At 43.0% G+C, this 17,559-nt stretch overlaps 1 protein-coding gene across 8 annotated transcripts in view; it reads right to left on the bottom strand.

The window, feature by feature from the left end:
* The window catches only part of WNK1 (WNK lysine deficient protein kinase 1), a 2,404,646-nt gene extending 2,387,394 nt beyond the window's left edge, over nucleotides 1-17,252 (bottom strand). For 3 of the 8 annotated variants that reach the window (XM_069628602.1, XM_069628603.1, XM_069628605.1), the window contains exon 1: nucleotides 15,833-17,251. In XM_069628602.1, the coding sequence (XP_069484703.1) occupies nucleotides 15,833-16,471 (639 nt within the window). In that variant the 5' untranslated portion in view covers nucleotides 16,472-17,251. Of the gene's footprint in view, nucleotides 1-15,832 lie in introns of all 8 variants that reach the window. The other 5 variants (XM_069628606.1, XM_069628607.1, XM_069628608.1 and 2 more) reach the window with 3 other exon arrangements.
* Between the last annotated feature and the right edge of the window lie 307 nt (nucleotides 17,253-17,559).

Below are 17,559 nucleotides of genomic sequence, written 5' to 3'. Positions count from 1 at the left end.
GTCATTTTCAGTGACTTTTGGAATATCTGTAGTAGTTGGACCATTAGCACACTTTACAATGAACTAATATATCACATCATTGTTCTTAGGAATTGCGACTACATGCAACATTGCTGTAGTCAAGTTTGAACAACCCTTGCAAGAGCACGAATAGGTGGGGACTTTTTTTATTTTTTAAGTTTAAGCTACCTTGTGCCAATAGCTCACTTATGTTTGGGTTTGGTACCTTAACATTTTTATTTTGAGGGAGCATGTGCAAGTTGGACGCCTTTCCGCATGCATTCTACTATAAGAATAACGTTTATTCCCTAGCTGCGATGTGGAAATTTAACAGCGCACTTTGGGCTCAAGCAAATAGTTTTGGTGGAGAAATAGTGGCGACAGGATGATCTTGTGTGATAGATTGAAGCGTTAAAATTATATAGGACATGATCCCATTATCTTCCTTTGAAAACAGTATATGAGAACATGGAGATTGACATCAGATGGGTTGATTTATTAGACTGGACGTCGCATCTTGTCCCACAGAATAAAAATGTGGACAAATATAGAATTGACAAAAACGGCAGTATAAGCAGGATTTATGCGTCACTACCTTCTGTTTTATCATATGCCTACAATGATCTTTGCAAGATTTAAAACCCCCGAGTGCAGTGGTTTAAAGTGCATGTCAGATCACTGAATCGTCAGACTCATTGATATGTTAATACACTTGACTAAGATAAACCGTACTTAACGTGTTGACCTAGATAAAGAGATGTTAAATTTTAAGAGAAATATTGGATCTTCTAACAGACACTTGGTTTTATGACTGTAAAAGCTCATTAGCAGGCCCTTTGTATAGAATGGATGCCATGTATTAAAAACGGTACCCTTTAGTAAGGCCTAACTGATTCTCATTATGACATTGTCCAAAATCAACTCAATAAGATGTGCTAATTGGGATAAAACATTAATATCCATGTCCTTAGGTGAATCAATTTACGTATATGTAAAGCCACTTCTACACTCATATGGCATTAACTATGCCAAACATAATTGGCAATACAAGAAAATCCACCATCTGAAGAAGGCTTGGGATGACAGGGAACCAAAGGAGGCCCTGAAACTGTTCAATGGCCCCACATTACACATTTTCAGCAAGCATAACTCTTTTCCAATGGGACAATAAAATTCGGATAGCACACGAAAGAGACCCAGGGTGCAGAAGCCTACTGGGAAATCTCCAGAATTCCATATAGGTCAGTCCACCCCTGGAAGAAGGCATAGAAAATCGAGGATATTGCCGACAGAGAATTCCGATTAGTGTTATAAATACAAGCATTGATTTGATTAGCTTAGCATCACATTGTTCAGAGTTCATAAGGACTTAAATAACCTCCCCCTTGCTAGATGTGAATCTTTTCCATGAAAGCCTTGAGCACTGAACCCACGAATTAGAATTCTCCACTCAATGCGAGACAACTTCTAGATTATGGTGTAGCATGTTACATGAGTGGCAGAGTACATTTAGTTTGTTTTATACAATGAAATTACAGATTTCTATTTTTGCAATTGCTACTTGCATTGTAGTTTTCAAGTGGATGATGAACAATTGAGCTGGCATTTTTATTAAATATCCTGCTCCAACCCCAGTCTGAAGAACAGTATAGGTTTGTAAATATGTGCCCCACCCCCTCTGCGCCCCCACCTAGCTAAGTTAAGTGGGCTCTGTGTGTTGCAGCGAGTCCTATACCTAGGGCCAGATACACAACTCCTTGGTAGAACGAAGAGACTGAAAGAAGGTGGGACTCATGAAAATTACAGAGGCGGCTGCTGTATGTGCATCTCATAGCACCCAGCAATCAATCCAGCTGCAGCGCTTTGCAACGCACAACATATGCAATACAGCCTGCTTTGCATCCCTGCTCAACCCTCAGGCTTTAAAGAAAATTGCATGATTTTAGGACTATGGCGAGGGACAGTGGGCAAGGAAGGGGTGATTTGCCTCTTCCAGGCTCTACTTTGAGACTCATAAGACATTGCAAAATGGCCACTTTGTACATCAAACCACTGCTAATGGTTATATATATATATATATATATATATATATATATATATATATATATATATATATAAAAAAAACACGCACCACTGTGCTAAAGAAAATACGAACGCGTACTTAAGAACGTGCTTTCTATAGGTCTGGCACGGGCTGTCATTGGATACCAGACACAGAGTCAAGAGGTGTTTGCGGTGGTCACGCTCATAAACAGAAAATAGTTTAATAGGGCCTTACAATGCAGAGATTAAACCAAACCCCAATTGTCACTGAATAAATGCATATTACATGGCATTTATAATGCGCACTGTAGACCCGCTGGCATGAAGGCGCTGACAAAGTAACATAACTAGAGACTCCGGGAACGGGAGCATCGGAGACAAATAAGAACAAAATGATAACTACTTGAGGTCTATACGTTCGGAGTCACTACCAGATGGTGCTTACCAGGTAAAGAGCAGAGTTTTCTAACTTTCTTAAAGTTTACTAGCGATTTGTGGTTGCATATATATCCTGGCAATTGGTTCCACAAAATGGATCTTTAGATGCAAAAGCACCATTCTCTGCTTTGGATGTCCTGGGTATGGGTTGCTCCAGTAGATTTTGTGACCCAGATCTCAAGGTTCTGGAATTAACTTTCTCATTAATATGGAGCTGCACGTAGGATGGCATCTTTTTTGCATTCTACACTTAAAAGTAATGACTAGAGTCCTAAACTAAATCCTTGATTCTAAAGGCAACCAATGAAGGTAAAGCCTGGCGTCTGATACATGATCGCGCCTAGAGAGCCACAAAACCACTCTCACCACCCAGTTCTGCACAACCTGCAGCCTTTTTTAGATCCAGAGTACAAGTACCCAGAAGTAAACTACAGCAGTAGACCCATCTTTGCTCCGATAATTGCTCTTGCAATGGTTTCAGCGCTTTTTTGTGAAAAAAGCGGTCTCAAATGTGACAGTAACTTGACATAATAGACAGCTGAAGAAACATATGAGGTGACATGAGCTCTCATATCAAGTGTCTGATCGAGAGTAATGCCCAGTATTTTAGTTTTTGGGAGTATTATTATCGCCGAACTTAAAAGAGCTATAGGACCGATTCAGACTGTGCAAGGTGTGTGAGCTGCCTACAATCATTAACTCCGTCTTGCTCCTATTGAGGGCAAGGTAGTTGTCCAACATCCATTTCTCAATAAGACTCAAAATTCTATTGACTTCAAGCTCATCCTGATTATGGAATCCTGTCAAAGGAACTACGCACTGGGTGTCATCTGCGTAGTTTGAGAATACCAGACCCTCCTCCTCTAACATGAAGAAAGGATGTACCGGCCCCCTGTGGAACGTCATAAAGGACTAGAACTGGTAAGGCTTCATCTATTCCGAGCAGACTATGGCTGTGTTCAAGAAAGGAGGCAATCCACGAGGCTGCAGAGTCCGAGAAATTGGCAACTTCCTTCAACCTAGAATGGAGTATTCAATTAAATCAAAGGGCGCCGATTGATCTAATTAAATAATCATATATTAAACTTTCACAGTCTTTCCCATTAACGTCATACTCTCCAACGTTCATTTCTCAGGACTAAATACAAAACCAACTTAATTTAGGATAAAGTAAAGTTTTTGCTAAAACAAGACCTAGAACCAACATGTTGGTTGGCATTAGCATGAACAATTAAAGCAAGGGAGCAAAATAATGCTATGACAAGTAGGAAGTATGCAGAAGAGACTACATATTAGGTTAGCATACAGTGCAAAATGTCAAGTAATACACTACTAAATAGACATACAAAGCCTCTAGTCCTAGTTCATGAACGGTAGTTCTAGAAGTGCACAGCATATGATTCTTACTCGCCAAGTGGCAATGGCAAGTAGATTTGTGGTCCGTTTGGTGAACAAAGAACAATAAAAGCACATCTCTGAATTGTACTTTACAATCATAACACATCTGTGTGCAAATTCTTAAACAAACCTGTGCATTTCAAAAGTCGGGCCTAGAATAGCGCCAAGTACAATAGCTTTACTGGTTCTAGGACTAAACCACATAACATGTGCCCCTTAGTGGTATGCTGCAACTCCCAGTAAAGGGAACATTCAGGGTGGTGTGTCCTATAGACACAAAGTATACAATCAATACACTAGTTAAAGTGTTATTGGGGGAAGGCACTATAATCACTTAACCTGTAGAGCAAAAACAAAACAATGTTTCACGTTCACAAAAAGGAGGACAAAATGAACAATAATTTGCAAAGTCCTTGGGAACTAGGTGATCTCGAATGGACACATTTGCTTACGACTAGTTGGGATGTAGTAGAATGTAACTTTTTAACATGTCTCCCGTTAACTTCTCGTCCTTTTTACAGCCCAGCCTGCTGACATCTTGAATGCCTGCAAGTGGCACGCAGCACCTAAGAAAATATCCCGTAAACCAAACTCATCAGCAACATTGGATGTTCCTATGATGAAGCAAGCCTTTCAATGTTACCAGGAATCGCTTCATACCCTACACAAATTCTAGATTGCGTAAGGAAGCTAGATTACATGGTGGCAATTAAACCAATTCTAATACAATCATGAAACAGAAATATAAAAAAAAAAAAAAAAAAAATCTCGGTACAAGCAATCGAGATTTCCCATGTCCCGCGGACCACAGTCTTCTTTACGCATATTACTTTGCTTATTGTCAGTTACCAAGTAGCAAAGGAAAAGCTTGAGGGCGATTAAAAATATATTTGCTGCCCGCTTAATACATCATTTTCCTTCAATGTAGCATCGAGGGTGGGATAACCAGCCAAACTTCGATTGGAAAGCAGGCTGGATGAATCCTTTGGAATCGCTCTTGGTACTTTACCTGCTCTCCCAGGGGCCCACCACCACCACCTGAAATATAAAATGTTTAAAAAACGAATGACTTAACCGTTTACTCTTTCATTGTGCATCCCAATCTAAGACACCGCCAAGCAGGGGTAAACATTTCCAATTGCAAGCCACTAGCCAGCCATAAATAGCCACCGACCACCTCAATTCTACACACACACAGCACAACATTTCTTACTTGCCAAAAGTAAACTATAACTTGCCAGTGGCTGGTGATCAATGTAATTTGTGCACCCTGCCGCCCAGCATATATGAACAGCAGCTCTTAGAAGAGCGCTTTTTTAAAATTATTATTTACTTGGTGGCCATCTTGCCTGACAAATAGAAATCCAGAGGTTTCCGTGCAATGCAAATGTAGATCCCACACCTAAAGGTGTTGCCAGAGTGGTAACTGCCCACCAACCTTTTTAAATAAACAAGTGAACTTGGCAGTAGACCATTAGCCTGTGCCACCGAAGACATTGCCTAGATAATGGAAACAGCTGACAAAACATTTTTAGCTGCCAAAAGCGTGTACAGATCCACCATTTCCAATAACTGCATGACATGGAAGAGTGGATCTAGAACAATGAACCCTTCCCCAGATAGTGACCATCCTGCCAATCACTCTTCTGAAACACATTCAGACTAGGAAACAATCTCAACGATCTCTTTCTAACTGGCACATTTTGAGCCTCAAATATTTGAGTAAAAAGAAACCCTATAGCCTAAAAGAAAGAGCAATTGAAAAGATGCCAACTGTACCCTTCACGGATTTAACCCGCATTCGCTACTTTTGCTTTCTATGTAATTTTAGTTTTGGAGACACTGTTGGAACCCAAGAGGCGAGCCACCCAACAATATATGCAAATGTATCCCCAAAATAAAATAAAAAAAATTGTTTTAACACCTGAAGGTTACAGAATACAGATTTATTGGATTTAGGAATTGGAGGGCAGAGTAAGCTTCGTGTATTAGCATCTAAAAATGCAAGGGATTTTTGGAACTCAAACTCAGAAAAGGGGGTTGCGCAGGTTCAAGAAACATACGCTCGCTCTAATATAGAGGCCTTCTCAGTACCGAGCCCTGTGACTGAAGAATGGAGCCTTGTGATGGATTTCAATGAGCCCAGTTACCCAATATCCTGTAGCAACAACTCAAGAGCTCCAGGGTCAGATGGTCTGTTGAACCTGGTCCTCAAAGAAAACACTTCTTTCTGGGCGAAAGTACTCCGTTTTTTTAAAATAACATTCTAGTGTTAAAGAGTGTACCCGAGTCATGGCTATGCTCTATAATAGTCTAGATATTTAAAATGGGCTCTCCTTCAATCACAGCAAATTTCAGGCCAATCGCCCTGCTAGACGTACCCTGTAAAATGTTTTCATCCTTGGTTTTGCACGACTTGCTTGACTCAGACAAGTCTTCTAACAGACTCAATATTTTTCAAACCGGCTTTGTCAAGGGAATAGGCACAAATCCACATTCTTAAGGAAGAGGCCGTGGAGAAGTCTAAACCAATATCCAGTTTGTATAGACTTCTCCATGGCCTTTGATAGTATTGATAGAAGCTGGTTATAATAATTCTCGTCATGGGGCTGCCCAGTGGGTTTGCTGAACACGATTAAAGCTCTACATACTGAAGCACTCAGCACAGGAGACTGACACAGAGACAAGGCAGTAAGTACAAAAGGAAAGCTTGTAGTTTACTCTTCAGTTACAGGTTAGGATGATGAAGACAGGAACACATGGGGTATGCATCCCAACAGCTCTAGTCCCATGCTGAAGTTTTCTAACCGTCACTCCTGGAACCCTCACAGACTCCCCACTCCACATTTCATAAGCAGCAACCAACAGATACCATGCAGGTTACCACACATCACCTTCCCAAAGAGAAACAAGACCAACCCAACACACACTCAAACCAAACACTCAGAACGAACCAAACAAAGAAAACAAAGCACAACAGGTTGACATACGCTCAAAAATAACTACACTCCCTTTTGCCTTGGCCTGCCACACCCAAGCACAACTACCCACACGAGGGTAAAAGCACTGCACAAGGCAACACACCAACCTCCGCTCACAACCATCCATACACAACATATTTCCTTTTGACCTTGCCTGCCACACCAGGTCTTTAGGTCCATCACTCACGAGCACAGCTCAGCTCCAGAACACAGAGCAAAAACACAACAAACCGACAACCTTTCATACTACTAAACTACTAACCGTCTTGAGAAACCACAGATGAATAGACAAGGCCATTTATCTGCCCCAAGTCAGAGTAGCAAAGCTGTATTTTAGCGCGTCTTCTTTTTAGTTAATTTCAGACATTGCTTCTGCTTTTAGTTCTTGCTGCGTTTTTTTCTCCTCTTAGCATCACAACCCAAGAATTATCTTTTGTATGCCGATGATGCTGCTTATGGATTACACCCCGACTTGTGGCACTGGAGCACTATACTAAGTTAAACAAGCTGCACATGAATATTCCCAAACCAAAAGCTCTCTTCAACTGTGTAGGAAAAAGATCCCAATTTTAAAATGGCATTTAGAAGATATGAAATTAGAAAAAGGTATTAACATTTTTATATAGTTGGGGTTTTGAGGGCACCAATTTAAAAGAGGTTTTTAATCACACAAAAATTCTAAAATTATTTCTCTTTCTGCACAAGCTGCGAAGATTAGTAAGAAATTTAGAAACTTCTCATTTTTCTCAGTGATTGAGTTTTATAATAAAAGGTGGTGCTAGTAATCATTTATGGTGTAGAAACGCTTTATTATCAGCTAGTATGGACTAGCCCCGCTTGGAAGGCACCATCTGAAAGAAAATATTAAATATATCAGAGGGTGTACCCGTATCACCAATTGGCTGGGACTGCGCTCCATTAACATTAGTGCAGTATGGAAAGGTCTTTTTTTTGCAAAAATTGTGGCAGCTGAGGAATCTTCGATTTGGTTGCAGCTAAAGCAGACGATAGAAAGACCAGTATCCCTCAACAACTGGGTAGCCAGATGTGAAGTATGCATGGAGCAGTATGGTGTTTCTTTGGTGATGGTGACGGGAACCTAGCTAAAAGGCTAAAAGAACGTTTTGGCATCTGGACTGGATCTTAACAATTGAAGAGGTTCGCAAATATAGGTTGTATTCAGACACGCGAGGCCAGCAGGAATGCTTCTGTATTACTTGCACAAGATTCCAAATGCATTTTGGCATACCCAGTTCTTACGGCTAAGTTTCAATCTCTTCTTGACCAAAGAGATCATTGGGGCTACAGAAAAAAAGAATCTTCCGATTTGACCAGGTGAAAATAGACAATTTTCCATCTTCGGTTTGAATGTCACACACTGCTCAATCACGGTTTATATAATTTGGTTAGTCTTATACAGGATTTTAAGGAACCATCAAGTTTTAGTGTATGGAAAAACATTTGTATTGCCAGATCTAAACGTGGCGTTTTGCAGCACTACGCTTTCTTATTGAGTTATTCCCAAGACCAGTGTGATTGTCTATTTGCTGCCACCTTGATGACATTGTGAAAGTGCTTTTAACTTGAGTAAATGGTGATCGTTATTAATTTGTACTTTTAACTAAGTGAAAATGTTATTGTAAACTCGGTTTTAGCAAATGATGAATTTTGTTTTATACGTGTATGGAAGTTAAACTGCGGTTTGTTGTGAAAAGTTCTTATGAGCTAATCACCAATAAAAAAACATTTAAAATTGGAGGATAACAAAACAAGGCGTGTAGGTAGAGGCTAATAGAAAGAGAAACTTATTATAGTTTAATCTTCACAGAAAGGGCAGATAAAATATTAAACTGCAGCCTCGAAGGCGCTGGGTGGAACAGTCATTGACAAAATACGATAGGGCTTGGAACAGATATAGGGAGTCATAAAACTAAGAATGGAGTAGAGCTAGGGCATGACAAACGGGGATAATTGAAAGTGTATTTTATGTCTTGCTCTTTGCTTTCCATTTTTTTTTTTATAAGAGAAGAGATGGTCAAAATGCGATTTTATATATAGGTCTGAACTGGTGTTAATCTAGGGTTGCTGCTTTTTACTGAACACGTTGTAGCAGAGCAGCGACAGGTATGCTCGCTAAACAGAGCAAGGCATAAAATAAGCAGCGTCGCATAACAATTTGCTATGCAACTCTGTAGGTTTGCTTATTAAAATGGACAATTGTGTAGTAGAGCAAGCCATTTAAATTACCATGTTCAAGGAGTAATCATCTCCTCCACTCTTAAGGTCAAAGGCCTTTGTGGGATTGCTATCCAGGAAAAGTTATTTTTCAAATAATTGCAATCAGGATGATACTTTTCTAAAGCGAACTATGTTCCGCAAAGGCCAAAATGTATGAATATATATATTTTTTTTTTGTTTTTAAACAGTCCTTTAATTGCAACATTGCTCCTGTAAAACTGCAATATTGCTGCATTGTCACCATGTTTTCATTAAAGTTTAGGTTAAAGAATCTTAAATTCAGGGTGTCAACTATATTTCATTTTGTTTTAGAAAGATGCGTCATATTGACTAGTGAACACCTTTTGAAAATGTACATGATCACACGGCGAAATGCTTTAATTAACAAGCATAGTTCTGAGACCTGCTGGCTATATACACATATGCGCAACTGGTACTCGACCCATGAGCTGATCCCAAACTTCTTGACATTTGTTCTCATCGCCTGGTTTCTTTACACCAGCTAGCCTCTAAGTGAGATGACAGCAAACTACAAAGGTCCACCTAGTTTGCCCAGTTCCCTGCCTGCTACTCCATCCATTTTGCTTAGTCTCTTGCTTTCCTCGTGCATAATAGATAAACAAAGCTAACAGGATGTTAACACAAAGTAACGATCAATAGTTCTATCCAGTATGTACAGCTACAGATCTACTGCAATACCATACACTGTTGTCATCCTCCAGAGCTTGCTTTGCTCTACTATTAGGATTGCATTATATGTTGGCACCAGCGGGGGAAGACAGCTGGCATCTGCAAGTAGCTGCCCCATTTGATGCCGGCCAGCTGGGCCTCTGCCGAGCCTTCACCCTGTCCTTTGAGGCGGTGCCCCATGAAGAGTCTCCACCAAAGTACTACATCTCGACCCCTACCACCGCTGCCCACTCACCTGCACACACCCTGGCTCACCTCCAGGTGCTGGAAATTGTTATTTCCAATCACAGACGAATGTGTAAATTCGTTTTAAGACGAGATGAATTGCACAAAGCCTGGTTCCCTTAAAAACAAAAAAGTTATTGGTGCCCCAGATGGCAGCTCAGAGTGGTAATACTGACAAACACCACTTTCATGGGTGTGCAGGGCTGGAATGTTGCACTTCGGCTTTGGGGCGTTAGCTGCCCTGCCCACCCCTAAAATGTATTACTATATTGAAAGCAGTTGATATCCATGACCGGCAAGGTCCAGTTTGTCCACCTAAATTTGACAATTAACCTGCCCGACGCAACCCCATATTATGCACTTAGTCACAGGCTACGAATTTACCTTTAACAATGTGAACATTGCGATTCATTAACACCTGAACTTCACCTTGCAAAGCAAATGATGGGTCACCATCTACTATACGGGGCACTGCCCTGCGCAACACCAATGCACCCAAGCTGCACATAGTCTTGCACTGAAAACCTTTTTCAGAGACTTATATCTATGTATTTGTGTCTATCCATGCAGCTAACCTTTACATTTTATAGACACTCATCTCACTATTGTCTTATTTCAGCAGAACACGAAATGCTGTATTGTTTACCATTTTAGGTCTTGAGTAGAACGCATTTCTGGGGACATTAGCAATTGTGTACTAATATTTTTCATTAAATAAGTTTGCTTGCTAATCAAGAAAATGTTAAATTAGCAAACTCTGCTATCAATTAAAAAAACGAATTTATGCCCTACACAGGGTCATGATTTATGCTGACTAAACAGTAATAAATGGGCACTTCTGCAGTCTCATATTCAGCAATGTAATTGTGTTCTTGCCATAGTAAAAACAACGCACCTGACCACGAAACATCACACAACACCTCACCCACTGCATAACCAACAGGCCAGTTTCAATGGAGTCCGTGGGAAGTGCAAGACTATGCAGCACAGTTAACTATATGCTTTTGTTTACCAAGTGAACAAAAATACAATGTGTGCCGCTGTAGGTAACCTTACTGCCTCAGCAACAAGGAATCCTTCCCATGCTATGGGTCGCCATAACTAGGTCACCCTGGGGATGGCAATCCTGCATTAAAGGCAGGATTTAGCAATGGGACAAGTGACAAATGCCCATGGGGCCCCTGCTCAGTCTCCCTCGCCTCAAAAGCAAACAGCCAGGGCTAAACACGCCTCCACAGTGAGATCACATCTTTTGCAAATGTCTCTTCTGCAGAGCTTTTACAACAGGGAATGATTAGTGATGGGAACAGCCAACTAGCAGTGAAAACGGCCGTGGCACTTTACGTTTAGAATTATATACGGTTTTAATAAGCTATTCAAGTGTGATTGTTTGGTGATAAGAAAGGATAGTAGCAGATAACAAGCTATACGTCACTTTTTGCCTATAGGAAACTGAAGGTTCATACATTTGCATGCTGGAACTTGTGGGCTTCATTTAAAAAATGCAAAATATAGTTACAATAATAGGGGGTCATTTTCCAAGTCCAGAAGAGTGGGAAAAGTGGTGGTAAAAGCATTTACAACCGATTTACAACCTGCAGGATTATGTACGGCACACTTTACAGGCATCGAAATTAAGATTGGATAAGCAGAAGTTAAACGCCGTTTCTGGGTATATAGCATTAATCAGGACCATGAGCTACCACTGGGGAACCAGGAGCTAGTACATAAGTTCTGGGAAATAACCTCCACATAAAATGCGAACCTATCATTTTGCCCATTATGGATGACTCCCATATGATCTTTTAAAGCATAAGATGTGTCCTAATGTGTATTTACATATTTGCAGAGTAAATTCACATAGGTGTTTTTGTTTAGCATCAATTAGACTTGGGAGCCAAAAGTAGCTCCTGGTTGCTGTTGGAATTATGCGAAACAGGAGCTAAATGGCTCCCAGCTCTCCTCAATTCGAACCCTACGCTTATTCGCTTACACTTCCAGGTCTCCCTGCCAAATCTTTGGTTTTCCTCCAGCATGGATTCTTATGCTGGTGGACAACCAGTGGATTCCTATGGAATCTGCCTGATTTTCACAACTGGTAAAAGCAGGCACATTTCAAAGAAATCCATAGTACATGGCTCACACAATAATAAATTGTGGGAGATATTTACACTCCTTATTCAACTGCATGGGTGAAGTCACACGTGACCCAAAACACGTGGCAAATCGAGCGATCCTGGGCAAATCATTATGGCAGCAAAACCTGATGATGTGAATAGGCTATTTCTAGCCAGAGACATCAAACTAAACACACTCCAATGATAGGAAAAAACACATTAAAAAAAATAAATAAAATAAAAAGGAACATTTGTCCTTAAGTTCATCATTGCCTCACTTGTGACAGTCATTAAGTCACCCCACCCTAAGCCCTGCCCCAAAGTCCTGTCTACCCAGGGCTCTCTTTCTTTTAAATCTTTTACTGTGCATTTTTTTATTTTACAAACCTTAAATACAGTTTAAAACATAACATTAAAATATTATATAAAAAGACAGTTTCTCAATACAGTTAAAATCAGGGTCATAAAACCATGCTCATAAAGATGGATATTGCATCAATCCAAAAATTGGGATACTTATAAAATCTACACTCATCCAGCTAAGTATGGAAATTTCCAAATGTCAAAATCGGCTTAAAAAAATAAATAAATGTAATCGCAGCAATTCTGAAAGTGTTTGCACAATCTTCCAAATGGATTAAGCAGACGCCTCTGTCAAACTTGCCCACAGGGCCCTTTGTCTTAAATTTGCCACTGATTAAAGGGTAGCGTTTCAAGTTCAAAGACACAAAGCGATACAAGCTAATCGCTCGCAATATGACCTTAAACAGACATGCATAAAAAAGGAATAATGTGTAGCTTTTCATATATAAAATATATGTTGTCCCATCTTGGTAAACCCAGCCAGAATGGCAAACTTCAGTAAAACTAAACAAGGCAGGAGCCCAACGAGTGAAGCAGATAAGAACAACTCACACTGCAGTACGCTGCTGATGCTCAACTTGGGTTCATTAGCCATTCACAAAGTGTATAACCAAACAGTACCTTTGCATCCTTGTCCTGCACTTGCCCTCAGGTTCCCTAAACTGGACTAGCCCAACTTTGTCATCCCTGTTCACTGCACTTTTCATCCCTTTCTGTTGTAATGGCTTTGCCGGTTTGTGCTCTCTTCACGAGTGTGGAATTCTCCTGAGGATTCCATGCGGAAGTGGGGCCTACTGAGCATACTTCTTCTGGGGAGACTAGCAATGACACAAGTATCTGCCCAAGGAGAGTGAAGAAAGTGCCAGCTAAGTAGAAGGACTTTGCCCTAGAGTTTACCGTGATTGAGGATTTTTAATTATGCCTTCCTTAGGCCAATCTTCTCCTCCTGCCTGTTAGGCAATATTCTTTCCCTGTGTTCCCCCTCTCTGTGTTCCCTTCGTTTTTTCCCCCCAGTTCCTCTTGTGGTGTTTGGGGCATGTTCAGGGGGGGGGGGGTGTGTGTGTGTGTGTGTGTAAGTGTGTGTGTGTAAGTGTGTGTGTGTAAGTGTGTGTGTGTAAGTGTGTGTGTAAGTGTTGTAATGGCTTTGCCGGTTTGTGTTCTCGTCACAAGCGTGGAATTCTCGTGAGGATTCCATGCTCGTGCCGAGTCGTTGGCGGTTGGATGGAGGTGGGGACAGCGGCAAAGACACGGCTGTTCAGGTTGATGATTAAAGTTGTTCCAACTTACCTGGCTCCTTCTCGTCATTACACTTTCCCCCTGGCACTTGCCACCAGAGCCCACCCAACACTTCCCTGCCCCCCTTCCGTCTTGCATGGTAGTATTGTCACAAGGCCAATATAACTGTTTTCTGTTTCTACTTTGTGATTCCCATGTCCCCCCCACCCATCTGGTCATCTGGTCTTGTGGCGCCTGGAAACGCATGTGTATAGGCACCATACAAATGTCCAATAAAATTAAATTGGTACGACTTGTTATGTCAGCGGCATCACCGAGAAAATACAGATGGGTGGGAAATGAGTCCCATGTTTTACCCCAGTTCTGCCAACCTCAAGGTCCATTTTAGCATTCAGGCAAGTGAGTGATGTTTTGGGTGGTCAACAATGCGTCTACGCTTTCCTTGCCACTACTCCGGTTTAATGTAAGAGTTAAGCTGACAAGCATTTACGGAGCTAAAAAAATTTAAAAAATATAAAACACTGCTGAAAACAGTATCTCTAAAGTGTTACATTCTCCATTGAACCTAATATAAAGCACTTCATCATACGCCATTGAAAAGTTAGCATCGTTTTGCCAAACTATGTAGAGCCTTTGCTACCATAGCAAAACAAGTTAAAGATCACCCCGGTGGCTTTAACGCCAATTTCATTTATGTTAGGAAGGAACGGTCCTCTTTCTGGCGTGTTGGTGCCAAGGCATGAGTCGAAAAAGACAAACACCTATGAATGATACTACTACTTTGAGTTCACTTGACAGTTCCCTCCGCCTGTCAGACTTTAAAGCATGTAAAAAAAAAATCTGCATATACTCGTCACTGGTGGCACTAAATAAGGCCACCGCGTACAGCTAACTTCCACTGGCTGATGAAACAAGGTATCGAAAAGGGGGAAGTTGCTTTCATGAAAGAAACTTGCTCAGCTCTCAAGTACCATGCTACAGCAGCCCTTAAGAAAAGGCAAGGCACGCGAACCTTGTTGGCACCAAACGCATAAATGATTAAACAGAATGCAGCAGCACATTTACAATCAAGACCCTGCAGCTGGATTTTCCACCGGCCACTGCAAGACCACACGTGACTCAACCTGCATAACCAACCAATGGACCAATATCCATCAAACAATGAATTGACCCCAGGGCCAAGCTCATCACTACACGTGTCTTAATGCAATGTCAACAGCTAAGGTTGACTGAACCGAGAACCGTCCACAGGACACGCGGTAGCGCGTATGGCAAAGCACAATAGATCACTTCGGAACACCCATCACAACACCTAGTCACCACATGTATGCAACCCACAACCCGGGCACCATCCATGCAGACCATAGCCTCTGGTCTGTCGCATGTCTAACCTGCTCTGCTGTCCTTCTCCCGTTTCTCTTCCCCTCCTACATGTACTCAACCTCAGTGCTTTGAAACTGCCAGGACAATGGTGGACAAAGCTAGGCAAAGAACCAACATAACATAACGTGAAGGGAGGAGGCGTGGAAACGTAGTGGGGTGTCATGACAATAGGACCAAAAAGACAGTAGCGCAGGAAATGAGCCGAGAAAAAGGTGGGTTAGCTATTGTGCAAAAGTAGTAGGGGTCTCGAAAAGGGGGCATTTAGTAGATGCCCAGGATAATGTCAGACAATAGTAGCAGACACGCCAAAGGTTCGTCTCTGGCCGAGAGGAGCGAAGGGTGTGTTCAAAAGCCAGGTTAGGACAACGAGAACACAACGCTGGTAAAACAGAGCACTGAGAACTGACAGATTGGCTTCTGGGGATAGAAGGCTTGCCAGAAAGTGGTTCACAGATCAACAAAGTTGGGATGAAAAGGCAAATATCCTGGGTGCAGGGAGGGCACATATGTGGGAGCATAGAATACTGTGCCAACCAATAGGCATCGGTTGGCTGTGTGACACTTAAAGCAGGTCACCATCACAGCCAGCAGATGTTTGCTAATGACCACAATACCACTTGTCTTCTCTATATAATACAAGTACACGTTTCGAAATCCAACAAAAAGAGGAGGAACATTTTGATTTAAAGGGAGGCAAAAGTGATTTGATGAACCCCTCACCTGTAGCTCACACCATGCCACTTCCACGGTGGTCTCTGTGTCCAGCCCTTTATAAACCGTCTTGAAGGAACCACGTCCAATTTCAATGTCGAACTTAAGAAACCTTCCGTCAGGGGAGAAACCTACGGCCTTAGTCTCCAGTTCCTCGTTGTCATCGGGAGGCTTCTCCTGGGCGATCTTCAGGGGCACCAACTCCTCCTTGGCATCCTCGGGGGGAGCTGCTGGCTCCTCCGGCCTCTCCTCATGGGGACGCTGGATCGGGGCCGCCTCTAGCTGCGTAATCCTAGGCGGAACCAACAGACAGTGCTCCTCTGGGGTAGCTGCATCCAGATGCACCACATGGAAGACAGCGGGCAGCTCCTCTTGCTGCCCCTGCTCAATGCTGCGGGGCAGTTCCAGGGCAGTGGCGTTGGAGTCGCAGATGACGCTGCGGCGGAAGAAGCGGTGCTCGGCCGCCCGGCTGTCTTTATCCATGGTGTGCCTGCGGGGCCGGCGGAACTCGTCAAGCAGCACTGCTCGATCCCCACCCGGGCCGGGCCCACCCAACCGCTCAGACACCGACGTGTCCGAACTGCTGGAGCCTGAACGCGGCGGCGGGGCCAGGAAGGCCATGGTGGGGGGCTGCGGCTCCTTGGACATGGTGGTTGGTGTTAGGAATCAGTGTGATGCTCTTCAACGTGGTGGCACAGGGGCTTGCGCAGGGGACACCGGCGGCACTTTCCCACAGTCACCATCCATGCTGGGGATGCACTGGCATTGACGGTAGTCTGGGTGCAGGGGAGCCCAAAAGAAGGTGTAGAGAAGAACACAAGTTTGAGAGGACAGTTTAGGCAAAGGGGTGTACAGGTTGGAGAGAAGTTGGGTGGAAAGATTTGAGATTGTGGGGAAAAGTAAGGAAGGAGAGGTTTGGAAAAAGGAAGTCAGTCAGTCAGTGCATACAGGGGCCACCGGTGTCCCGTGAGAGGAGGCTCCGCCTCACTCTTGTCAGTAGCTGCAGGGGCCCCGCCACCTCCTCACTGGACCTGTCAATGGTAGCCAGGCTGACCCGCTCTGCCATAAGCCGGGAGCGGGCAGAACTACGTGCCGGAGCACGAGTGAGGTCCCCAAGGAGAACAGCAAGGGGGCCTCGGTCCCAGAGCCCGGCCCCTGCTGCCGTCACAAGGCGTCCATGGATTCTCGAACCTTCTCCTCCTGCAGAATCCACTGGAGCCCGCGCGCTACTCTTCCGCCTGTCAAATCTCTGGAGGCAGCTCCGGTCCCTATCCGGCCACCATGCACTGAGAGAACCTCAGTCCCTCCCACTGTCTACAGCTAAATGGCGACTAGTTCGGAGTCAGACAGCTCGGCCGCGCGCCGCTCATTGGCCCCGCCCCTCAGGCTTCAGACTGGGGAGTGCGCGCATACCCCGGACCGACCATTCGTTGCAGCCCGGTGTCAGAATTAACGCGCATGCTCACCAACTGTCCGAACTGTTCCGATTTTCCTTTCGGGAGTTGTAGTTTTCTTATGAGTAATTGGTGCGCATCCTTCTCAAGCACCGCTGTACGCACGCGCAGGCACCGCTGTCGGATTTTCAATCGTAGAGGAAGCAGCACGTACTTCCTACGCAAATCAATAGATTGGGTGTCCGATTATTTACCCTAGGTAAAATAAGCGTGTCATTTCGTGATAAATGCTTTTCTTAATTGTTCCATATTACGTGCTTTTATATATATATATATAGAGAG

The sequence above is a fragment of the Ambystoma mexicanum genome, chromosome 12, assembly GCF_040938575.1.
Source record: "Ambystoma mexicanum isolate Mex_15411 chromosome 12, UKY_AmexF1_1, whole genome shotgun sequence".
In the NCBI taxonomy this organism is placed as follows: Eukaryota; Metazoa; Chordata; class Amphibia; order Caudata; family Ambystomatidae; genus Ambystoma; species Ambystoma mexicanum.
This window is presented reverse-complemented; position numbering and strand designations above follow the sequence as displayed.